General features: G+C 43.1%; 3 protein-coding genes across 3 annotated transcripts in view; all 3 read left to right on the forward strand.

Annotated features, from left to right (window-relative positions):
• Positions 1 to 635: 635 nt before the first annotated feature.
• sh2b2 (SH2B adaptor protein 2) lies at positions 636 to 11,350 on the forward strand (the record flags this gene model as incomplete). Its single annotated transcript, XM_079224772.1, has 9 exons — positions 636 to 655; positions 3,659 to 4,637; positions 7,449 to 7,550; positions 7,747 to 7,838; positions 8,154 to 8,254; positions 8,346 to 8,507; positions 8,594 to 8,796; positions 9,534 to 9,708; positions 11,025 to 11,350. The coding sequence occupies exons 1-9, from the start codon at positions 645 to 647 to the stop codon at positions 11,348 to 11,350; spliced, it is 2,151 nt and encodes a 716-aa protein (XP_079080898.1). The 5' UTR covers positions 636 to 644.
• A 5,495-nt stretch (positions 11,351 to 16,845) lies between these two features.
• bud23 (BUD23 rRNA methyltransferase and ribosome maturation factor) lies at positions 16,846 to 21,922 on the forward strand. The gene is made up of 12 exons (XM_079224433.1): positions 16,846 to 16,988; positions 17,443 to 17,480; positions 17,961 to 18,056; positions 18,443 to 18,525; positions 19,050 to 19,146; positions 19,239 to 19,335; positions 19,427 to 19,477; positions 19,564 to 19,649; positions 19,895 to 19,940; positions 20,037 to 20,098; positions 20,874 to 20,963; positions 21,189 to 21,922. Exons 1-12 carry the CDS (start codon positions 16,941 to 16,943, stop codon positions 21,241 to 21,243), a joined length of 849 nt encoding a protein of 282 aa, XP_079080559.1. The 5' UTR covers positions 16,846 to 16,940; the 3' UTR covers positions 21,244 to 21,922.
• A 706-nt stretch (positions 21,923 to 22,628) lies between these two features.
• The window catches only part of stx1a (syntaxin 1A (brain)), a gene marked incomplete at both ends in the record, with an annotated part of 51,615 nt that continues 48,495 nt past the window's right edge, over positions 22,629 to 25,748 (forward strand). Inside the window, one exon of the mRNA XM_079225494.1 lies at positions 22,629 to 22,658. Within this exon, the coding sequence (XP_079081620.1) occupies positions 22,629 to 22,658 (30 nt within the window). The remainder of the gene's footprint in view (positions 22,659 to 25,748) is intronic.

Here is a 25,748-nt window from a genome sequence, read left to right on the forward strand (position 1 = left end):
AAGCAAAATATCCATCGGACCAGAGTGAAAAAGAGAGTAAATATAGGACTTTGATTGATCAGGTGGACAGAAACACAACTTTAAATGAATGTTACTGTTGCTTTGTAACTGTTGTGTGTGTAAATAAGCAGCTAGGTAGTTAATACGTTAAACTTGTAAACTTAAAGAATAACTCAACATCAGTATGAAAAGCAGCCCTCTGCTGCCACCTCTGGTTGAAGGTTTCCCAGCCTCTCTGGTCGACGTCGGTGTGGTCTGAAGTGTGTGACCACACCCACAGTGGGTTGTTCACTCTCCAAGAGCTGTTCAACAATGCAGCGCTTTACTGCAGCAACTGCTTGATGACCAACTGGTTTAAGTCCAGTGGTTCTCAACCAGGCTCCTCCGAAGAGTCACGATGTGAATCTGTTTGGTTTGAAATGTTTTGACTTTTCTTCCATCTTTGTATTTTTATTATATATTGAGAACTTAATTTGGGAATCTAAAAGTCATTTAAAGTACTTCCCACCACTGCCCCCTCTCTGGCCTTAACCAATCATGTGTTACTCCTGTATGCTTTGCAGTGTGTAGTCTGCTTCAGTCTGCTGAGCCTCAGAAAACCTTAATGCTGTCCACTTCCTCCAGCGCCTCATGGCTTAAGTTTCATGCTGACTCTGTGTGTGTGTGTGTGTGTGTGTGTGTGTGTGTGTGTGGCGTACAGTCAGTATCCTTGAGAGAGGCACATCCTCATCTTTGCAGAAGCTACAGGAGTTTTGAGAAACGCATCTCACTGTGTGTTGTTGTTTTTCTGCTGAATGAGTGGAAAGTTGGCTCAGTGCAGGTTTTTAAATAGCTGAATGGGTATTGACTTCCTCGCAGCAGCACACACACACACTTCAACACTGGCGCACAAAAACGCACACACTCCAGATCGGGAGTGGGCTCATTATTATTACGATACTCTATATGGTTCGCAGTCTAGTTTACAAATCTGGTGTAACTTGGAGGAATGAATGGATGTTTGGATGAATGAAGTATTGGATTCATGAATGAAAGTGAAAAGTGATTTTAATTTGATCAACTCTGTTCCACTTTCTAATAACTCCATAGTTATGTTATGAGTTGTAACGACTTTACTAGTATATTATTATTATATTTAAAACATTTACTTGAGTAGTTATAAGCCATTGTAAGAACACATTTTAAGTTGCCAAGTTTTTTATTTTGTAATACATCAGATATAAATGTTATATTTTTAATGAGCCATGAAGCCTGCTCAGCTCTTTTGGGGATTTTCAAGTTAAATATTTAAACGCTATGAAGTCAGTGATATTTACATTTGAATGATCTTGTCTTCATCACTGCAGGTTTTCTGCTGCTTATAAGATTAAAATCTTCGTTTTGCTTCCAGAGTGGTCACACTGTCCAACCAGTCAAAGAAGGGACTTTTCTTCTTCTTCTCTTTACCACTTGGCAACATAAACATTGCTATTATATGGCTTCTAACTGACTGCTTTAGTAAATAAATGCCATTAATACAGTTATTATTACAGCTTAGCTTTGTAATGATCATCTTCTCTCTCTCGGAGTTCGTCACCCTCACAAGTTCAAACATCTTGTCTCGTCCTATTTGCTTCACGAGTCCTAAACCTGTCGAGATGTATTTCTGTCGGCGCTCCTTCTCGGGACCTTTGGCTGGGATTCAGCCCTGGTGGCAGAACATGAGAGAAAACAACAACAACAACAACAACAACAACACAGTACCGTTGTGCCTCCAATCAAAACATTAGTTTTAGACCCCCGACCACCCACTGCTGCACAGTAGAGGAAATAAGTATTGGCACTTTGTATTCCTCTGGGTCATTCACACATTTATTTAGCTGTTCTTTTCATTATTGTTCTGGAAGCCTACCCTTTCCTCTCCTTTCTAGTGTCTGTATCCGTCAGAGCATTTCTCTGAAATTCTGACACCGGGAAACAAGATGGTCTTTTAAAGAGCTGGGACTCTTGTGTGCTTCCCCTTCTCATTATCCTCTCTCTGATCTGGCATGTTGTTTCTTTCAGATCTGCGGGGGATTGAAAGAGCGAGATTGGCTTGTAGTTAAATGTGTGTCAGACTGATTTTGTTTTTCTTCGCTAATCCTTTATGAACAGACCACCCACACGGATGAGTTTCGAAAATGACAATTAAGCTGCATGCAGAAAAAATCCCAGGGAACTTTGCCGTGCACATGTATGTAACATGTATGATTTGCAATAAGCAAACAATCTGATGGCACATTGTGAACGAACTGCCAAGCCGCAGAGTGTTTGCCATTCCTCTGCGTTTGCCCCCTCAGACGATGTCCTTTATCTGCGTAATTTACAGACAATAATAATCAAACCAACATGTGTTTGATTGTGCGATGCTATTCACTGATACTGTATTAGTCACTGATGTGTTGAGGTGGAGAACGAGAGGGAAGAGTGGAGTGGAAACTGGCTTTGGATGTTGCTACTGACGCGATGGTGGTAAAACCAGAGAGAAGAGTGTTATCAGTGATGTGATGGTTTGGCACCATTCGGGCCAGAGAAGGAGGCAGCACTGAGGACTGAGTCATTCGAACGCACACACACACACACACACACACACACATATACATGCGAGGGAGCAGAGGAATGTATGGATGAGTGGACGAGATATCTTAAAAACACACTCATTAGGTAGAAAAACAACAGTAAGTGGGATTGATGGGCCGTAAAGAAGAGCTGCGAGCTGCAGAATTCAGATAATCTGAGTGCTTGTCACAAACCTAAACTGGTAACTGATTGAGACCCGAGCTTTCTGGATGATTTCTCGTTGATCTCTGGTCATATTGAATCTGCTGATGATCTGTTTACACCCTTCAATGACATGTCCATCCTGTGTATAATCTTCACCTGTCACAGATTCTGGACTCTTTGTGCTTGTTGTCACCAGGGCTGTGTGAGGACAATGAGGTCATGCTTTCAGGAATTTTAGGAGAATTTGAAGGTTTTAGAGACCAGGAGGGAGTTTATAGTCTCTATTGGCGGATTTATTTTTGGACTCAATATATTTAGTTTTGACAACTTGTACCAGTATGAGATTCATTATTTTCTCATATGCCGAGCTGACGTTCACATGTATCTTCAAATAAATAAAAAAAAGTAGAAGTTGTATTTCTTCTGTTTCTTTATTATCCAAACCAAATGCATTGCTTTACCTCAAAACTTAATTGTCACAAAGCTGAGCTCTCTCAGCTCAGTAATTGGAGATACATTGTTGTCACAGGGGAGAGACTTGAACAATTAACTAAATTTATAAGATAATCAAGAAAAGTATCTATTTTTGGGGTCACATTTTTCTTGGGGTAGGGGGATTTTTTTAATCTTGGCTGTTTAAAACATGTTATTTTGCACAATATGATTGGATGTGGGAATATGGAAGATGTGAAACTAAATATGTTTTTGCATGTTTTTATTGATAAATAAATGTCACAGCAAATCTGCAAAGAAGAATGTAGCTTTCATATCAAGATGTAGATATCATAAGGACCGACAGACACAAGCTGGTTCAGCAGTCTGCTTCATTCACACATCTTCTAGCCAGGAGTTACACACATACACGCTGCAGTCTTTTCCTCCACAATAACACTGCGTTCCTCTTCCCCCTCTGCAGCCTCTCCTCGGTGGGTTGGCATGGCCCAGTGATGAACGGAGCGGCGGTGCCCGGTAGCCCGGAGCTCTCCTCCTCGTGCCCACTGCCAGACTGGCGAGAGTTTTGTGAGCTCCATGCTCGAGCCTCCGCTGCAGACTTTGCTGACAAGTTCCAGCGCTTCCTATCGGAGAATCCGTGCTACGACTCTCCCGGCGCCGATGCCAGCTTCTCGCAACACTTTGCGAACCACTTCCTGGAGTGCTTCTCGGCGGCGCTGACGCAGGCCCGGGAGAACCAGGCGTCCTCGCCGGGGGAGGACGGCGCCAACGCAGCACCCAAGTACAGCATCGTTCCTTTCCTGGGAATCCAGGGCTGCCCGCTGTCCTACGGTCACGACCTTTACCAGAGACGCAAGGACGCCGGGGCTTCGAGTGAATCCCTGGACAGCATGGACAGTGGAGGGGGAGGGATAGATGGGGGAGGCAATGGCGCTACCTCCCGGGGCCCCCAGTCAACCCACAAGGTGTCTGCTTTGGGACAGTCTCGCAGCTCAGAGGACGTGTCGGTCAGCCACCCAAAGGCTCGCTTCAAGAAGGGCTTCTCCCTGAGGAACATGAGCCTCTGTGTGGTGGACGGGGTGAAGGAAATGTGGCACAGACGGGCCTCCCCTGAACCCGACGGTCCCTCTGGAGCAAGGAGGGCTACCGGCGGAGGAGTGGGAGGAGGAGTAGGAGGAGGAGGGGGAGGGGGAGGAGGGGGAGGAGGGGAGGCTGCAGGGGGAGAGAAATGGTCCCAAAAGCTGCGGCTCCCTCGGGGTTCCCAGGGCCACAAGGCTGAGATGCTGGAGATCCAGAGGGAGGGAGCACTGAGGTACATGGTGGCTGATGACACAAACTGCATGGGCGCTGCACAGTGGCAGAAGTGCCGCCTGCTGCTGAGGAAGACGAAGAGGGAGGAAGGGGGTGAGAGGTTCCTGCTGGAGTTCTACGTACCACCCAAGGTACACAAACACACGCAGACGAGGAGGAGAATTAGGCAGACAAAATTGGATCTAGTGCTGAAATGATTAGTTGGTTATTAATGGATGATTTGAAGAAAAACAGCAACACAAACACATTTTTACATATGAATAAAATAATGTTTTTCTCACAGTCCTTATTGAGGTGTAGTGTCCAAGCATTTATCCAGACAACTTAAAAATGATCTCACAGTCTTGAGCCACTACTATTATAGCAAAATTAAAATTAAATACAGATGCAGTGAGGAACTCATTCGGTCAAGCCAATGTTTAAAAGTAGGTGGACAAGAGCATTTTCAACTCTTCAAGACAAGTCTAATTATGCATTAGACTTCAAGAGTGTTTAACAAAATGATCAATACGTTAATAATTCATGAAAATGATCATTATTGGCTGCCCTGCGTACATCGCGGATATAAATGTAGCCTGATAATCCAACCCCTCTGACCCAAGTGAAGTCGAACCACTCACGTGAATGCACACTTGACATTTTTCTATGTGGGATTTCCAGATCATTGCCCTTGACCTTAAGACGGCCATGAGGCTGTGCAGCTGAGTGTGTGTAAATCTACCACTGTCCTTTCATCATGGCTGGTGGGAATGTGGGGATAAGCCGGGGGAGAGGGGTCAGGACAGGTGGGGGGGGGGGGGGGGGGGGGGGGGGGGGGGGGGGGGGGGGGGGGGGGGGGGGGGGAGAGAGAGGGAGGGAGAGAGAGAGGAAGCTGTTACATTGATTTCTGTAAGAGGCAGCAGATTGCAAAGATTCCCTTTCATGTGCAAAAAATAAATATTGATTCGCTCCTCGTCTTTGGCAAACTGTCTGCAGTGACAAACTAAAAATAGAAACCCAAATAGTTTTTCTGAGTCACTCAAAAACTCTGCCAAACTCAGAGAGAGCCGCAGGGGGAACATATAACTTAATATGCTTCAGCAGTTTGATCTGTTATGTTCTATTAACTTCTACACGTGGGGAAATGATTATCAGCCGAGATTAGGAGAAACTTCAGAGCAGCGGTTGCCGCTGAAGTGACACATTAATTAAACGCACACTTCTCAACAGGCCTGCCCTGCAGACACTCTGGCTTGTTTTATCGCTGCCGTCTTATTCGGGTCTTACAAATCATAACAGTGCAGAGTCAACAGTGTCGGAAAGATAAACTGTCTCATAAAATCTCCCTCCGACTGACTGGCCGTGCTTCAGTCGCTGTCAGAGCCATCACCGTGCATGAACATGATGGAGCATTTAGCAGCTGAAGAGACCAAAAACAGACCTTAAAGGAAAGTGTGCGAATATTGGATTTACGTTCATCAGTTGACCCGAAACATGCCATTCATTCTAATATGACTGTGTCTGCTCAATGTTTGAACAGTAAACTGTTTTCTAACAAGTTGACACAACAACTTCAAACAAATACCTCAAAACAAAAATATATTGTTTCATTTGTTGTATTACATTTTCGTAGATCAACCCTAAAAAAAACACAGCACTGAATAGAAAGACTGACCACACTAACTACACGCATACGGTCATCTGCACTGGTTAAGACTGGTTTGCACCACATTTCAACAGTTCCCACTGAGATTGGGCTTGTGCTGTGCTAGAGAGGTACAGGAAATGGTCAAATGGTTTAATACAGGAAGTGGTTTTTGACATCTGATCCAGAGAAAGGAATTGTGGGTGTGGATGGCAGCCAACTATAGAGATGAGAACAGTGTTGCTCCAGACAGATCAGCTGATAAGCCTCTGCCAGACCATCAGTCAGCCTCCTTCTCGCTCTGCCTCTTCTGACACACACACACACACACACACACACACACGCACACACACACACACACACACACACACACACACACACACACACACACACACACACACAGCTCAATACCTCAAACACCCTCACTGGATACGTCAAGATTATAGTCTGGAGCCAACTCTCTGCAGAGGGCAAATTGAGGCCAGGATGTTTTTATTGTAAATTGTTTTATGTTTGTTACGGTCAGTCAGCATGAATTATCGCTGAGAAGAGAAGCGCAGTGATGAAATATGAGATGCCATGAAAACTCAGGGCGTGGAGTAATTTTTGCACATTGTGCAATCTTTTGGAAACTCTTCCCTACTCTTTTAATGTTGCCATGCATTGTTTCATTTGAATGAGTTATTTAAGACACGGGATGCAGTTAATTGCTGTTATATGTTGTACCATAGAATTTGGTTGTGTTTAAACACTAAAGACAGGGGGAAGTGAAGCTATTCAAACCTGTACCACTAATTAAAAGCTCTGTGTAGTAGTTTAAAAGCTTCTACTTTTACAAGTGTTGCAGTTGCCTCCTACAGGATGTAATAAGGGATTTATTTGAACTTTGGACCAGTCATAATTACATATTATGCTTTTAGGGGATATTACACATGTGCCAAATTGCAGTACCACACATGGAGTGATGCACAGTTTTGTTGAGCCGGCAATTCAAATATTTTTAGTTTTCGTTTGCCGTAATACATGTGTTTATCGGTCCACTGTGATATACATATGCATTATTGTCTGACATCTTTTAAAGCAGTGGCTCCCAACATGTTTAGCTCGTGACCCCTTAAAACCCCTAAAATACATACAATCTTAAGTATTTCCTGATTAAATTCTATGACTTAACAAGTGATCAATGTTGTGGTTTCATCAGAATAAACAATGCAGATTCAATATAAACACACAGTAGCAGCAGAAGTACAGCATTTGTTTTTATAGTTACGCTTAAATGTGACCTTTTATTCTGTATATGTTTGCATGTTCACTTTAGTCCTCAAAGCCCAAAGTGAGCATCCCTCTGTCAGCCATCGTGGAGGTGAGGACCACCATGCCGCTGGAGATGCCCGACAAGGACAACACTTTTGTTCTGAAGGTAGAAACTGCAACCATTTTGCGATTTAACACAAGTGCACCTGCCTCAGTTTCAGCTGTGATTCTATACAAAAACAGGTTGTTGGAGAATGAGCTCTCCCCTCATGCAATTGCTGAGTTAAGATTGAACTTTCCCTGTTCTGTGGTCCACTGAATAGAGCTCAGTGTGTGATCGCAGTGTTTGGCTGCTTCCACAGGTGGAAAATGGGGGAGAGTACATCCTGGAAACCATCGACTCGCTGCAGAAAAACTCCTGGGTTGCTGACATCCAGGACTGCATAGACCCTGGGTAAACCACCAGATAAATATTTGCTGTTGGCTGCAGATTGAAGAGAGGGAAAGGGTGGATGGTAAAGGGGAAACACACACAGTCATTAATCATCAAATTAGCGGAGTTTTTGACAGGTTGCTTTCGCACAGACATGGCGAGCTTGCACCACTGACATTCCTCCTCAGTTTCCTGAGGCAGGACGTAAACAGAAAGATTATTTGTGACCTAGTTTGTAAGATTTGGATGTGTGTTAGGACTCTGTGATGTTTGTTTGCACACGTGTGTACGTGTATACGCTCCTGCAGTTCTCCTGACCTGCCTGCTTGTTTGCAGTGACAGCGGTGATGACATCGAGCTGGCGTTGTGTCCTCATGGTCAGGCCTCCAAAGACAGCTCCATGGTGGCCTCTTGTAGCTGTGAGCTGCTGTCTGAGGGTGAGCAAAGACTCTTTTCAGTTTTTCTGCAGCACCTGCTTTATACCATTTAAGTCCACATGAATTTGTTAAAATACAAAAATGTGTTTAGGTGTGTATCGTGCTCCGGAGAGGTCGTGTCCGACAGCAGCAGAGCATTGCAGCGCCCCCTCGGTCCGCTGCAGGGAGCCCCCCTTCACCCAGCACCCGTCCCACATGCCTTTAGAGCGCTTCCTGCAGTCCCACGAGGCCCAGGGCTCCAACTACTCTGCAGGTAACAGCACAAACATTTACTTTTCTCTGCCGGCAAGTAATTACAGAAAAAAAGATTACAGAAAACATTGATTTGTTTTGACTCAGTTGGCAGTGAAGGAGCGAAAGAGTCAGATGGCGATGCCAGCCTGGCAGGTTACCCTTGGTTCCACGGGACGCTGTCCCGCGTGCGTGCAGCTCAGTTGGTGCTTGCAGGCGGGGCCAGAAGCCACGGGCTCTTTGTGATTCGTCAGAGCGAGACGCGGCCGGGCGAGTACGTCCTCACCTTCAACTTTCAGGGCAAAGCTAAGGTGAGACAATTAAAGAGAGGAAAATCATATTATTACGTGGTTGAACTCTTAGTTTTGTTATTTGTAGATGTTTTGACAGTTGTATTCAGGTTATGTATTCAATTTAGTTTCTAAAATATAAAAAGACAAGAGTCATTTTCATTTTACCTATTTTGTCTGAATCACAGTAAAAAAGTAGTAAGTATTGAGTTTAAAGTGATATGTAATCAAATATTGTCTGATATTTGAGAAAGCTGAAACCAGCATTTTTTATTTTGTTTTACTTGATTACAGACTTAAAACAGTTGTTATTGATACATTTAGTGTTCTTTAAATCATGAATTAACTTAACTTAGAATACATGTATCTCTCCTCCCAACTGCAGTTTAATTCACTCACATATCTAGTTATCAGGCCCAGGAAAAGATGCAGTAACGTCAACACTTTGTGGTCTCTTATGTAACACGATCCCTGCACATCACATCCTGCTCGCCGGCAGTGTTGAGGAAGTGTCAGCTGCCGCCTCTTCCTCTGGTGTCAGCCTTGGCATTCTGCTGCTCGTTTCCCACAGCGAGAGATAATGCCCTGACCTCTGTCCTGGTCTGTCTGTTTCAGGCGTTCGCTTTGTCTTTGTTTTAATTATCTTTCCCTTCCTTCTCTCTTCCCACCTTTCTCTCCCTCTTAATTCCTTTGAATCACAAACGTTCCTCCCCCAATGTTAATATCCAATCTCTCCCTCTTTCCCTTTCTTCTCCCAGCATTTGCGCTTGTCGGTGAATGAGAACGGGCAGTGCCACGTCCACCACTTGTGGTTCCACACCGTGTCGGACATGTTGAGACACTTCCACGCCCACCCCATCCCCCTCGAATCTGGAGGCTCCGCTGACATCACGTTACGCTCCTATGTACAAGTGCAGCGAAGCTCCACGACAGGTACGCGACAAAATATCGGAAAACTGCTCATACACCATCTTACACAAACCCGTCACAACTACTGGAGAGATGATCATCGGTTGATGTCAAGACACTGTGAGGGGGGTCTTTTTAACAAAGGCCTAATGTTTGTAAATAAAGGTGCATTACTCCACAGTTTCTTATATCCAGATTAGATGCTTAATGGGTGCTTCATTAATATCAGGTGTGCTGGAAAGGTCAAACCATTCAGACTTAAGTTACGGTCCCTGAAAACACACAATATAGGTGTTTTATGTTATTTTAATGCATTTTGTCTGATTAGCCCTCTGTTCAGGTTGCCGGGTGGAGCTGTGTGTGAAATGACCTGAGGAGTCTGCTGCAGCTGCAGAATTAGAGAGATTAGGTTCCAGGGTAATTCATCTTTTTCATGGAAGACTTTTTGACACATCACAGTGGGAGAAAAACAGGTGTAAATAATACAATTATGGATGGCTGAATTAAATGTAGCTGCTTGGTTTCAGGGATCTGGTATTCTGTCAATGCCTTCCAACTATTACAAGTAAAAAAAAGGGCATTGAAAAAGTCCCATTTGACCACAAGGTCATTTCTAAAAATGTTATTCAAGTTCAAACTCAAACAGTATTTCTCAGTTTGCTCAGACGGAGTCCTGGTTTGTTTTACTTTATTTTCCAATGAGTTTCTGATGACTAGATAATTAGATAATACATATGAGAGAGCATTGAGAGTTTTAAGATTTTAAAAGATATGATCATGATCTGATTTCATGTTTTACATGAACACAAACAAAATAATGATATATGTTTCAAAGAAAACCCCAAAGGGCAACGGAGGGCGATAGGAAACTTCCAGAAAAAGAGATGTCCTAATACTGCTCCTGCCCTCTGCTCTCCTGGCACGGCATGAATGCCCTCCTGTACAGGAGAGTGAGGGGGCGATTATACCGCGGGAGTTTTGCATGCAGGCCGAGCCTCTGGCCCCAACCCACCCCGGTGGTCACAAAGAGGTCCTCTGTCTCCTCCAATGCTGGACCTACACACACTCATGCACTCCCTCCCATACACATAGTGACATAGAGTGAGGGTTTGGTTCAGGGGGTGAAAAGCTCCACTGACACACTGGGCGGGCTAGTCTTTGGCACCAGTGTTGTCGGTGTTATTGCCCACCAAGAAAAAGCATATTAAAGGAGGCCCACGCTGTCTCTATTTGCTCTGTGAAGGAGCCTTTGGCTTTCAGGTGGAAACCAACAATTATTAGCTGCTCAGATTCATCTATTCTGTCTTCTATTTCTCTCTTCTTCCCACAATCTGCTACAGATGTGACTGTGCCTCCAGTCCTCACCCCACCCAGGGATGCAGGCTGCTGGACAGATTCAGCCCAGCCGGCTCTCCACCCGCCTGGGATCCCAGTGCCTGCAGGGCCCCCTCCCGATGCCCCGCTCTCCTCCAGCACCTCCTCCTCACCCACCGCTCTTCCCTCCCTCTCCCGCAGCGACCCAGGTACTGGAGGAGGAGGGCTACAGAGCCGGAGCAACAGCTCCGAGCGTCTGCTGGAGGCCTCTAGTGGCGGATCCGATGACTACCACGACCCCGACGGGACTCGCAGGGCTCGGGCAGTGGAGAACCAGTACTCTTTCTACTGAGCGGCCCGGGGCGGGGTTCAGTGTTAGAGGTGACGTGTGACGCTCTGCTGCCGATAAAAAATGGTCCAAATCACTGGATCGCCCATTGTTTTGTTTGTTTGTTTTTCTTTCAAGGCAGTTTCCTGTTTCTCTGATTTGAGAAGGGAGGCAAAATCATGGCGAGCAGTGTGTCCACGCTGATAAATCTATCATGGTCTGCAGCTTTGTTTCAAACTCAGTTGTTAAGAATGTGAGTGAGCAGAGAAACAGAAGGCCACAGTAAGAAACGGACATGAAGAAAATGCAGAGGGGGAAGATGAGTAGGCGGAGAAAGCAAGAGGAAGTCGTCCAGTGGAGTCACATGGCTTTGATTCATCTCTTCTGACCACTTCCCGTTCGCCCTCACCCACAATTCCCTGGGAGCAGAGCCTGTGTCACCACCCCGCTGAACGATTGAGAGTTTGAAATGACCCTGAAGAAACAGTCCCTCCCCTCAGAGATCCTCTGAGCTCCAGAGAGCATCCCATTAATGTTTGTAAAGCTGCTTTGAGTCTGCCCCGGATATCCTAACGGTCCCTGCAGGGTTTCCCTACAAAGCCCTGCTCTGGGTCTCTGCTCCAACATCGGCACAGCAATCACGGGTGTGTTAGTGTTAGCTCAGAGATGTTTTTCTTCAACGGTGTACAGCCGAAAAAAAGATCTTCATGCCTGACAAAGCACCTTGGACTCGAATGGACTGTTGCCCATAGCGACAAGGAGGATGGTGTTAACATCTTGCATAATCACAAAGGCCACAAAAGTGAATGCAGGTGATTACTTTACCGTAATGTTCCTGCTTAAAACACACTAAACATGCATATCTTTGCGTACTGAAATGGTTTTGTTCTCACAGTTTTATTGGTGGCTGCAACATACACAGGTGGTCATGTGTTGTGTTAGAAATCAGTTTAAAAGTGTTGAAGTGGAAGGTGAACAACACAAGTTCAGCCTGTATGAATATGGCAGGGTGGCTCCCCTTTTGCTGTCATACCGGGCTATTTCTATGAGTGTGTGGTGATGTAATAGAGTCCAAATATTTTTCAATGATCGGTGTGCTACAGTAGTGTTTCTAAAACGTGGTTTTCCAGGTCCCTCCTTCTGGTGCTGGTTCTGTACTCAAGCTTATCATATCAATAACCTGTAGATTACATATGCTGTAGTTCACTTTGAAGTAATGCCTTGAAGATATTAGTATACCAAATCCAGCATTAAGGCTTTCGGAGGGACGGGGGACTTGTATTTTAGGAAGGAGGCAGTATTGTGTACTGTTTGTGCGGCCTGGAGCGGTACAGGCAGTGAGCTCAAGGGAACTAGGTGGCCATGCTTGAATGAGAAGATGTGTATTTGCTGCTTTACTTTTTGCCGACAGAGTGCCGAGTTTAAGCTTTGTAAGTTAATAATTCATAACAAGAATAAATGTAACACCACGAAATACTGTAAGAATGTACATCCTGGTCCTGCACATTCGTTATAACACAAAACAGCAGTCAAAATATCCTCTTAAAGTAATAGAGTTGTCTTTGTGCTGAACTAAATTAGCAGGCTGCTAGCTGTAGCTTCACATTTACAGTCCAGGTATCATTCTCCTCATCAGTGTTCTTCCCAAAATGTCAAACTTTTAATTAAATTAATTTTGTACAACCCCAAATCACCAAAAAAACTCTGAGAAAAAGGGCAGAAACCGTAGAGATGCCTGAATACACGAATAGACAAGCAGACAGCTTTCAGCAACTGTATTTTAAACATTTTGTTAAGTTGGAATAAACAAGTCAACGTCTGTCTTTTCAAGCGTGGCCATTTAGCTACAAAGGTGAAACTTCAGTCAGTCGAGGAGCGGACGCAGCAGTTCATGTGCCAATTTGAATCCTATTTTTGAAACATATTTATTCCTAAACCATAAATAAACTGTAAATTACATTTTTCCTATCGAGTCTTATTTATGTACAATTGATTGATTCTTCTTGATGAAACAGCCGTCTGATGCAGGAGCCCATATCACAGATTGCTCATGCCTCCCTTTTATTTTCTTAAAGCTACATTTCTGTTGTCTGACTGAGTTTTGAAGAGTCTGTGCAATTTTGTACAAAGTGATGTACTTGACATACTACTTTATATTTCTGTGAATAAAATGTGAACAAACTATTACACATTTTTTTGCAATTATTCACTCATAAACGTCACAATCAGCCCGAAATGTTGGCGATTAAAAGCTCAGAAAGGTCTAAGAGTTCAACATCGTTCTTATTTAATTTAAGAAACCGCTCAGTCGAGATGACTTGTCTCAACTTTATTTATTCATCTGCACCATAAGAACAGAAGCGTGAAATCAGACGTGTGGTTTTCTTTAGTTTCTGTTTATATTCGATCACACGGTCAGCCCATGTTCCATAATTAGGTCCTTATGTGAACACACTTCAAGTTGTAATATGTTCAGTGTCAGTCCATAAATGTGCGACAGCTAGTGAACCAGATCCAAAGATCACAGTTTTACTTGTTTTGACCACAGAACTTGTTGATGTTTCTAATAAGCAGCAGCTTCGGGGAAATGAACAGACATCCCGTCAGCAGCAGCAGCTCTTTGCAGGCGGAGACTCCATAACTTGCATTAATATCGTTCCACACAGTTTACTCACTGAGCCCTTCAGGCCTCCAGCTGAAACCCAGACAGTTTGATCTGGAGGTACACAGATGCCCTCTAGGGGTCACATCTTATAACGTTGCAAAAAAAAAAAATAAAATACATGCTGGGTAATTGCAACAGCATATCTACTATGATTATTGACAAATAAATCACATTTGTATGATATTTGCTTCCTGTTTCCCTCACAAAGTCACCATAATGTGGCATTGTGTATGTACATATAAACACCTGAAAGAAGGCATAGAAAAGTGTGTTACTTTCCTAATAATTAGTATTTTACTTGTAATTTTACACTTTAAAGTAATTTTCTACATAACAGATCCAGTGTATCGGGAAAGGCAGAGGAATTGTGCGTTGTTGTTTTTTAACATGACACATAATTTAGCAATCCTTGTGCAGTATTTGGATGAACAGAATTGGGTTCGTTGTTTGGCTTCAGACTTGTCACTATAGAGTGACTAAATAAACACATAACGTCACAACTGGTTGAACAATTGATGATAGAAAAATAAAACTGAACCTGCAAATGTGTTCATGTTCATCTGGGCGGGTGTGCACTTTTATAAGATTGTGATTGTGTCACTCTGAAACTAATAATACATTAATTGTCATGAATGGTGTCACCCATACACGGGGGGCTTTGGGATTCTTGAAGCAGCTACATGCTCAAACATCCTGCTATGAGGTTTTCATATGATCACCTCTTATAGGTAAATGTATGTGTGTGTGTGTGTGTGTGTGTGTGTGTGTGTGTGTGTGTGTGTGTGTGTGTGTGATGCTTTAGATCCTATATTCATGAGGAAAACAAATATATTCCACTGCTGTCTTGACAAACTTTATGAATAACAGGCCCATCTGTGGCCTTTAAGAGATAACACAGTTATCTGGTGTTTGTTTACTCCTGCAGCTCACTAAAAATAGTCAGAAACTGTGCAACACCTGCAAAAAAAGTCTGAGGTAGCTTGCTGCTTCAAGGCTTGCTGAGATTGAGCAGAAGTAAGCCTGCCATGGCCAGCAGCATCGCCACAGTCATCTCCATCATTTTCCCCTGCCTCCACTTGCTGAGCGTCTCCTTCTGTTGCTCCTCCATGCGCTGTTTCCTGGCCTTCATGTCCCTCTCCCTCTGCAGCTGCTCCCCGTAGTGACCCTGGTAAAAGGCGTCAAAATCAAACATGGTCTTGTCCTTGGAGACGCGCCTGGCTCTGTGCTGCTGCTGCGGGCAGCCCGTGGGTCTGCTCATGGTCTCTCTGGAGGACGGACTTTGCACGTCTGACCTGCTCAGAATACCTCGGTCGTACTTCTTCCTCAGGCTGGTGTTGCCCAGCACCGCGTAGGCCTCGCTGATCTCAGAGAAGTGCTGGGCGGCCTCCTGGTCCCCCGGGTTCTTGTCCGGGTGGTAGATGAAGGACTGCTTGTAGTAGGCCGCCTTGATCTGGGACTGCGTGGCAGCGGGGGATACTTTGAGGGTGTCGTAATAGGACGTCCTGCTTCTGTGCAGCAGAGGAGCATGTTTGGAGCTGCGGCTGTAGCCTCTGCTGGAGGCTGGCAGGGCATCAGGATGCACTTTCAGACGCCTCAGGCTGTGTGACCCATGCTCTGCCAGAAGGAAGACGACCGTGCAGAAGGCTCGCAGCTGCTGAGGGCACCTGAGGGCGTCGGGGCGGATGGAGACAGCGCCTCTGGTCCAGGGTGTTATCCGGTCCTGCAGGGGAGGCTGCAGCCTCGCGGAGACACACAGGGCCGCTGCGTGAGCTTGCAAGCTGTTTCTGATCAAACGGGACGAGTCCAGCTCCAAAGAAGTGGCGCAAAGTAAAGTCTTCGGTTTACTTCCACTTCTTGGAAGGTTCTCGGAGTTGCGTAGAGTTGCTCCGCTTCTCGGCTGAGCTTCACGTTGATCGCGGGTCGATTCGTCTTTTAACCGACTGTTACTGAGCGCGCAGGTAACCAGCAGAGCACCGGGACTTGCTCCGGTGCTCACCGGTCGACTGCGGCCGTTTCTGAGCGTGGACAGCCGGTAAGCCCCGGCGCCCAGCCTCTGACCTACCGCGGCCATTTTGCCGACAACGGGTCGGCGAGGAGGCGGGACTAATGGTGCGGCATCCGGCCAGCCTACGTCACTCAACGGTGAACCAATAGGAGTCACTGTTTACAGGAAGTAAATATAGCACCCGAGCAATTGGACCAATCATTTGACAGAAAACTGTAAATCGTTGTGTGGTTCTTGGATAACATGCTGTTATGTAATGACACACTTTTAAGATTTGCTTTTAGGGATTAAAAAAAGGGATATAATTATAGGTTTAGGTTTGATTTGGATTGAAAGTCTAGTAATTATTATCGACTAGATTAGTTATCTAGTAATAATGGCCATGACACTGAAGGACACTCTTTTAAACACCTTTTAATTTGATTATTCTGGGAAAAATATTATATGGATGGTTGGGCATCAAACATGTAGCAGTTATTTAATGATTTTCAATAAAGGAGGCATAGCTTCTACATCTTTGTTAAGGCCCTGCAAGTGAAACACCTTGGCCTAAATATATTGCAATTTAATGTAGCATGTTTTAAAATAATTTATAGTGTTTTAGGCATGTAATTCATTTTTTTGTTCTTGAATTTTATGAGAAAAAAAATGTTGCAACACGTTCATTATATAAGAACGACATGCGTTTGTGCATTAAAATAATGTGTTAATCATATTATATTTATATAATACATATCTATTCGGGTGGCCACATGGTGGCGACATACGCGTCTGTTTTAGCTGTGTTGCTTTTATTAAACTCGACGAAGAAGTACTTCTTACGTCGCGTGTGTTTGACGTCATCGGTCTTCACGTGTGGACCGTTGGCTATCACAACATCTAGCTTGTTTATGAACTGATGTTACACATTTCCCTTCATCTTCAGATTGCACAACAGGACAGCCATGGCCTCCAACTGTCGACGGCCCGAGCACTCAGCTCCTCCAGATGTGGTCAGTGACGTAGTTTATTGTCGTGTTTGTGCTAAGCTAACGGAGCTAACAACAGCAGCTGGGATCTGGGTCTTTAAAGATATACCAATGCAAATAATAGCAATATTGTAATTAGCTCTAGTTTGTTTGTTTCTCATATATTGAAGTAACTCGTGATAGTAATATATATACTTACATGTTTACTCTAAAGTACTGTTATCTGTTTGTCTGTGCACTTTATTTTAATATTATATTGTACATTTAAATTGTAAATGTCATGCTCCTATTTCTTGCACTGTGTTTATTGTTTAATGTTATGCACTACCTGCCAAGACGAATTCCTTGTACGTGAAAACATCCGAGGCAATACATGGTTCTGATTCTGATAAGAGGCACACAAACTGGGGCCACAACCTGAGTCAACTGTTTCATTGAAGTATTGATGATTTAATCTGATGTGATCTCCTCCCCGCAGTACTACAATGAAGTCGAGGCAAAGAAATACTCTCAGAAGTGAGTGTGTGTGTGTGTGTGTGTGTGTGTGTGTGTGTTTTATTGTGAATAACTTCCTGTCATTGTGGTCGCTATGTTTGTCGGATTCAAACTTCCCCCCTGTGTGTCAGTACGGTTTTAGCCCCAATAATGTCGAGCTGCTCGGGTGTGTTTTGAGAATTTTACTTATTTAAGAACGACAGACACACTGTAGTGTGAAAAGTGTTTGATTCTGCAGACTTGCTTTAGAGCGTTGCTGCATGGGCATCTTCTAAGTCCAGCATCAAGTCCGGTGGCACTTTACCACATAAAGCAGCACTTGTTTCATGAAGAATGTTTTTCTATTGCCAGAATACAGATTTATATTGCTTATCTTGATTTTTTTACTATGTCTCTTGCATGCACTTTACTCTGTTTGTTGCTGTAATCCTGAAATGTCCCCACTGCAGGACTAATAAAGTAATATCTAATCTAATCTCTGGGTGTTTTGCTCCTTCACAGCTCTCGAATGATTGAGATCCAGACCCAGATGTCAGAGAGAGCTGTAGAGCTTTTAAGCCTGCCGGAGGGACAGCCATGTTTCCTGCTAGATGTTGGGTGAGGGAGTGACACTGACTGTCTTTACATGTAGCAACACTTTTAACTTGATTGAAGCAATGCTTTGAGGAATAAATGATAAAATATGTAATAATAGGGTCATCGTAAGACTAAGCATGGTCTAGAAATGATGTACATTGTGTATCATTGAAGACATGTTTATGTATCACTCTAACACAAATGGTAATCCGTGTTCTCGATGATGTCTACGAGTAGAGCGATTTTGCATAATCTGCAATTTAATAGAAACATGGTGGCTTAGATGCAGTGAGTTAGAGTGGGAGTTATAATAGTCTTGTGTTATTTTACCGTAACACATTGTAAGATCCAGAATAAAACAGTAATCTTGTGTTTTTGACGTGAAGTGTCTGTCCGCTGTGTCTCAGGTGCGGCTCTGGTCTCAGCGGAGACTACCTGTCAGAGGAGGGACACTATTGGGTCGGGGTCGACATCAGCACCGCAATGCTGGGTTAGTTTCACACTGATGCATTTAAACAGGAAGCCAGAGCTGGATGACGTACCTGTAAAATATTGATATAGGGATAATATACTAAATATCATCTGAGATTTTGGTATGTTCATAATTTGATATCATTTAATTAGTTGAGATAACTTTCTGAAATGGTTAGACTTAGGGAAATGAGCAGTTAGTACTTCTACCTGCTCCCAACATCCTGGGATCCTTATTTTATCTGTGAGGAAACATCTGGCTCGACTTAAACATTACTTTTTTTAAATTTGTAAAACAAAATATAACATATATGCATCTACTGAATTGTTAATGTTTATTAAAAATAATAAAATGTACACCACCAACTTCACAATCAACAGGAATTACAATTCTGATCCCTAACGATCCCTAGATCCCTGTCTAGTTTCAAGTTTGATGTTTTTTTTATTAAACACAAATTAAATCAAGAGTTTTTCGTTGTATCCCTCTGAATGACATGTGGATAAATTTCTGAAATCAGAATCACGTGTTCTCTGTGACAGATGTTGCACTGGACAGAGAAGTAGAAGGAGATCTTTTAGTGGGGGACATGGGCCAGGGGATGCCTTTCCGAGCCGGCACCTTCGACGGTTGCATCAGGTGAACAACAGAACATGCTTATGTTATAAAAACATTACAATTTTTAATAAATTCTGACTTTTTCCTTTACCTTTTGCACTATTCCCTGTCAGTATCTCTGCTCTGCAGTGGCTCTGTAATGCAGACAAGAGGTCACATAGTCCTCCGAAAAGACTCTACACCTTCTTTAGTACTCTCTACTCTTCTCTGGTAAGGTTTCATCACTCCTAAAATCCAAACATCCAGATTCCATATTTTACAAGGAAGACCGTTCCTTACTTCTCCTCACTCTGTCTTTCAGTCGAGAGGCGCACGTGCAGTTTTCCAGCTTTATCCAGAGAACTCCGAACAGGTGAACTAACGTTGTGCATTGTGGATTTAAAACCTGATGTTTTCTGCAGATTACTTAAATTCTGTCTTCTTCTTCTCTCTCTACAGCTTGAGCTGATCACGACGCAGGCCATGCGGGCAGGCTTCGGTGGAGGCATGGTGGTGGATTACCCCAACAGCACCAAGGCTAAAAAGTCCGTCGCTATGATAAAAGCTGGGCTTTTTTTATCTTTGTTTTATTTTTAGTTCTGCGCAGCCTTTTGCAATTGATTCCTTCTTAATGGCCTGTGAAATCAGCAGCCGTGTACTAGCAACAGAAGGCTAATGAGAACACGAGGACATTCATATTCACTCGACTGTTTGTCACATTAGCGTCGTGATTAATTATCACAGATTAAAATGGTCACCCTGATTTCACACACATCTTGTTTGTTTGCAGGTTCTTCCTGTGTCTGTTTGCTGGAGTAACAGGAGCCCTTCCCAAAGTAAGCGTGAAAGGAGTTAGCTCTAGTGGATATGGTGCTGTGTGCATTTTATTTAGCTACATAATGATCAATGTGATCTCTGTTTGTTCTTTCCAGGGGTTGGGATTAGAAACCTCAGACAGAGCTGTTGCAAACCAGGTCCAGTATTCAGGACAAAGGTAAAGTTATTCACAGCAGGGAGACACTGCTCATTGTGATGTTTTGATGAAGTAGCAGAGTTTGTTTGTCCTCTGTATTTATTTGTTGATGTATTTTCATGTATCAGAATAATGCAATATGGTGAAATGAGGCCGTCTGAGTGTCGGATGAAGATTGAGAAATTTCTTTGTTTCTACTTTTGTTTTTCTAGCTTACTGATAGAAATTTCCATGTTAGGCATTTTGTAAATAACCCATACATGTCCATGTATTTGTTAATAATGATTTGACTCTCTCTTTTTTAATGACTAACATTTGTTGCTCTCAGATTCTCAAATCTGAGGACTGTCGGCTTTTCTTTATCTAATATGATGGCATACTGCATATCTTCTGGACAGCACAAGTCATTTGAATATTGAGACTGAAAGATATGATAGACAGTACGATTAATCAAGAAAAACGTTAGTTGCAGCTCTACTTCACTCTGTTTTTTTGGTCTGTAATAAAACAGCATTTAAAAACAGGTCTCGGCCTGAAGTGCAGGTTCAGTCATACCTGCTTTGATGAAGCCGAAAGACCGAGAGAAATCTGAAAAGGGTCGTCGTCCTGTCTCGCTTGAAACCCCGTCAGGCAGCTTTTCCTCCCTTTTTACATAGTGTTGCTCCTCCTGGTTTCACGAAGAGACTGGATGTGTAAAATATTCAGCATCAGAGGCGACGAGTTGTGAATGCGATTTGTCACAAAGAACAAGGTGCATTATAAATAAGCTAATCAGCCACACTTTGTCTTTGTGAAGATCCCGGTTCAAAAACATGAAGGGGAAATCGGCGAAGAAGGGAAAAGATTGGATCCTTGAGAAGAAGGAGAGGAGGAGAAGACAGGGACGGTATGTACTAATAACCACACTGTGTTGTAGACTCTGTCAGGACAAATAATTGAATGTATTATCTTGTGCTGAAATATTCCTTCTCTTAGTTATGTAATATACGTAAGTTTAGATCTCACTGAGTCTCCTCTGATCAGCTGTATACTGGAACACTTGCTGACGCCCTCTCTCTCTCTCTCTCTCTCTCTCTCTCTCTCTCTCTGCTGTGTGTTTGTTGGTCTGCAGGGAGGTTCGAGCTGACACAAAATACACTGCACGTCAGAGAAGACCTAATTTCTAAGTGACTCATGCAGCTGTGCCTTCATTAGCTCTCGTCCGTACCGCCGCACACCATCACCCCTCGAACTGCAGAGTGTTTGGACTTGAACTCCTTTAATCCAAGGGAAGGAGATGCAACAGTGAAATGCGATCATGGCCAATCCTTTTCCACATTTGGTTGTGTGTTTGAATGCCCTCTCCATGTTCACGTTGGAAGATACCAAGTACATGGACAGACATCCGTACTGCTTACAGTGGAGACAGAGTTGACATTGACAGCACCAACAACGTCAAAGAATTAAATTACAATTCTTTATTAATTATCAAATGCCACGTCTTCATCTATCTCTGATCAGCCGTTTATTAAAAATCTACAAACAGAGATTTGTGTTATATAGATTTGTTTATTTTTCCAGAATTTAGAAGAAATTGAACTAACGGCCTTTGTGAAAGCTGCACAGTTTACAAAAGCATACATATACAAAATGTTCATTTCGGTTCATTTCGTTAATGAAGGTTTCTAAAACGGGAGAGTCCATATGTTGAGAGAAGATCTGGCTCGTAAGAGGAAAAGGGAAGTACATTAACTTTCAAATCAAATTACTCATTGCTGCTGGAACTATCACTAAATAATTTCGGGAAAACACATTTTTGTACGCTTGATGGCTTATGTAGATTGTTATCAGTAGAGCGCATAAAATACTTACTGTATAATATAATAAAGAAATGTTGACTGTTGAAAAGGTAATTAAAATGTGTGTTTCGTAAGAAAACCGTACTACATGAATGAATAGAATTGAAAGTCCCACATGGCCTTATGAAGGCGTCTCAAACAGGGGAACTAAAGGAACTCAACTATATTTGTATGCAGTTGTAGAAGCAAACGTATGACATTTCTGAGTGTATTACTGTATAGTAACAGTGTGCATCACGTGTAGCCGCCAGAGGGCGCTGTGCACTTCGGCACGCCTGCAGCCGCCTGGGCGTTATCTCTGAACTTGCTCAATCGATAATCAAACCCACCAGTGTCCCCACTCAGCCGGACTGCTTCAGCTGGTCGCTTCTGGTCAGTCCAGCCTTAGAGATTACAGACCGACTTTAACGGAACAAAAAGAAACTTCCAGAGAAAAGAGGTGCGTTTCAGAAGAAGGATCAATTAGTGCGGATTGAGAAGGGAATTGAAGGTGCGTAATGGGTTAACGGCGGAAGGCCTCGCCTCACCTTTAGTGCGCGTCACCCGGCTCCGTGGAGTGGTCCCACCACCCAAACCAAAGTGGGGAAATCGACTCCCCTCGCCGCCGCCAGACGCGCACCCTCGCCTCGGTCGGTCTCCGCCCCGCCGCTCCATCACCACACGCACCCAGAAGACACCGGGAACTGGAGGGATAAGAGTCATTTACCGGAACCATGAAGGACCGCATGCAAGAACTTAAACATGTGAGTTCCACTTGTATTCCCGCTGATGGGCAGCGGCCACCTGCTCTGTGGATAGACGCTCTCAAGACGCCTCGAGGTGACATGAAATATGTCTTCTTGGGTGCGCTGATTGCGCAACAGTTGTGACTCCCGGGGGCGTGATTGAGGCTAAAATGTTGTTATTACAAGCAACCATCGCATATTGCCGCCAAGCACCACTGTGTGACGAAAGCAGACTGAAGCCCAGCTGCGATGAATGATGCAGATGTTAAATCAAAGTAAAAGTAATTATCTCTCCATTCTCCGAGCGAAAAATCACTTTGACCAGCATGTGTATTATCTCTGGTACTCCAGAGGGAGATAATAGGATCCGACATTCTTTACTTGATATTTAATCTCGATAGGGTCAACCATGTAATATGCAATGTTTATAGTTAGCATTTTTTCTATTGTCTATTCAGGATTTAACGTGTGTTTCAATTGTATGTGTGTGTGAGTGAGAGAGAGAGTCAAACTGTACTAATTATTAGGCCATACAATCACTGGTGTGAAGGAAGTATGGATGGATGTCGGCGTCTTCTCTGAACTTGATCAGCCGATTGGGTTCTATTTATAAACTTTTAGTGAGACGTGATGTCACACAGTGAGGTCATCAGCTCTAAACCAATAAGCGTATGTGTGTCAGTCAAACTGTACTAATTATTGGGCCATATGAATCACCTGTGGGAAGGAAGGAAGGATGGACAGTCTTTAGATTCTATTTTTGACTGCATGAAACATAGTTGATTACATTATACTACTTATGAGAACCAAGATGATGATGACTGATGAGGTTTTTGGCTTGACCGATGAGAGAGAGAGCGATATATATATATATATATATATATATATATATATATATATATATATATATATATATATATATATATATATATATATGCTGGATGCATGTGTGGTTGCATAAAAGCTCGACACTAGTGAACAATGTATAGAAATTAATCTGAAAATAGGAAAACTTGTACCAATTGTAAAAATTCAATGATTTTTAATTCACAGTTACATAAAACAAGAAAAGTAGCAAATGCTCATATTTCAGAAGCTGGAACCAGCAATTTTCTTTTCAATTAATTTACTTTTTCAGCTCTACAGCAGCCCATTATGAATGTTATGACATTAACAAATAAACTATTTATTGTGAATGTTGACATCTGTCTAACACCGGTCCTGTACATTGGATTGTTGCATCCATGTATTTTTTCCATGTTTGCGTTTGTTCAATTTCGGTTTATTGGTTTTCTCTCAGTTCGGTAAAAGTTTCTTTGTGTGAAAATAGTGCGACAATACTTGTTTTGTGCTTCTTTTTGCCAATTGCTTATATGGGTGAAATGATGTCACAACAACATATTACACAGTTTCACATATGTTCCTTTTCGCTTCTTTCATCTGTTATCTGAGCTTTACGGCTTCTTTTGCTTCTGTGTCTTTGTGTGTTTTTGTAGCGTCACACTGTTGGTTTACTCACCCGTGTGCTTATATGTCATTTTGGTAGGAACCTGAGTTTTGCTCATATTGGTGTGAGGCGACAGGTTGCTCTCCAACATCGCCCACATGCACATGAAGCTACTTTATGGGCTCATTAGCTTGCTGCCTGATAACTGTCAGTCTCACTAGTCTCACTAAAATGCTCATGCAGCCTCCCCTCACCTCGTCCCATCACTCCCAGTTGGCTAAGCAGTGATTTGGTGACAGATGGCGCTGATAAGATGTGTTTGTCAGCCGTCTTCAAGCTCTCAAACCTAAGGGAGAAACATAATAATTAGGTTATTACAGGAACTGTTATCAATCAAATGTAATATTTTATTTTTTTTGCTTTATATCTCTTTGTTTTTCCCCTGACATTTTATCAGCTCCGTCTTTTTTCTCTTCCGTCTCATCGTTTAATCGGCCGTTTGCCTCTTTACCCATCTCCATCTCTTTTTTAATAATAAACGCTCTCTTTTCTTTTATCCTCTCGGTGAGTCGAGTTCCTCCGTTATTGCTCTTTTCCTATCAGTGGTTGATTCATCAGATGGCTTCCTGTCTTCCCCTTTCTCTCCTCGGTGCAGCCTGTTGATCGGTGTTAGAATTGGTTCAGGCTGAATGTTTTGATCTTTGACATCGTTCTTTAAACTATACTATTCATGAGACCAAGATTATAAATAACTGATGAAGGTTTTTGGCTTCACAGATACGATAAACGTTGTCCTCCATAGCAATGCTGCTTGATATAGACTGTGTGTGTGTGTGTGTGTGTGTGTGTGTGTGTGTGTGTGTGTGTGGTAGATACTCAGTGTCACTGCCTGTTTGTTATTGGAGTGACACATTAACTAATAGGATGGATGTGGAGCACCGACTCAAAAGCTCTGTGTGTCTTTGACTGGTTTCTTTTGATTATGCTTTCTCTTTTTACTCTGCTCGCCATCCATCTCCCCGTTATTCCACTTTATTCCATGTCCTCACCGTTTTTTCTTCTGTCCTTGAACTAATCTTGGCTGTTGACACTTTGTCAGTGACACGAACAGCAGTGCTGAAAAAAATAACCTGTTGTTTGCTGTGGAATCGAACACTGATCCTAGCGGGTCAGAGGTTTTATTTGTCCTCGTTCGAAGCTTCAAGCCTCTTCAAATAGCTCTGAAACCAGCAGCTTTCTGCTTGTGCTCCACAGAAGAGAATTTATCTCTGAGATCAGAGCCGGAGAGAAGGAAGCAGCATCAAAGTGCGCTGTCATCATCCTATGTTGCCGCTAAATTGTAAGAAAGGCACAGCCATACACACATTATTCATCAACACAGAGAGGATGCATAACTGCATTAATGAGCCATGAAATGAGTGTGACCAATCTGGCATTTCACCAGGGATTTATCTGTCTTTGCAAATTAGGTGACAATTTAATGATATCCAATATCTGTTGGCTGCGAGCTAATAGTTATTTTTTAAATGTGTGAATGGATCGCTGTGCACTACGCTGTTGATATACAGTAACGCTTGAAATAAGGGCTTTTATTTTCATGAGCTTTCTTCTACCTGTGAGATTTCCTTCAGTGTCTGCTGATGGATTTAGTCCTGTTGCTT

Source organism: Taurulus bubalis (assembly GCF_910589615.1).
Source record: "Taurulus bubalis genome assembly, chromosome: 10".
In the NCBI taxonomy this organism is placed as follows: Eukaryota; Metazoa; Chordata; class Actinopteri; order Perciformes; family Cottidae; genus Taurulus; species Taurulus bubalis.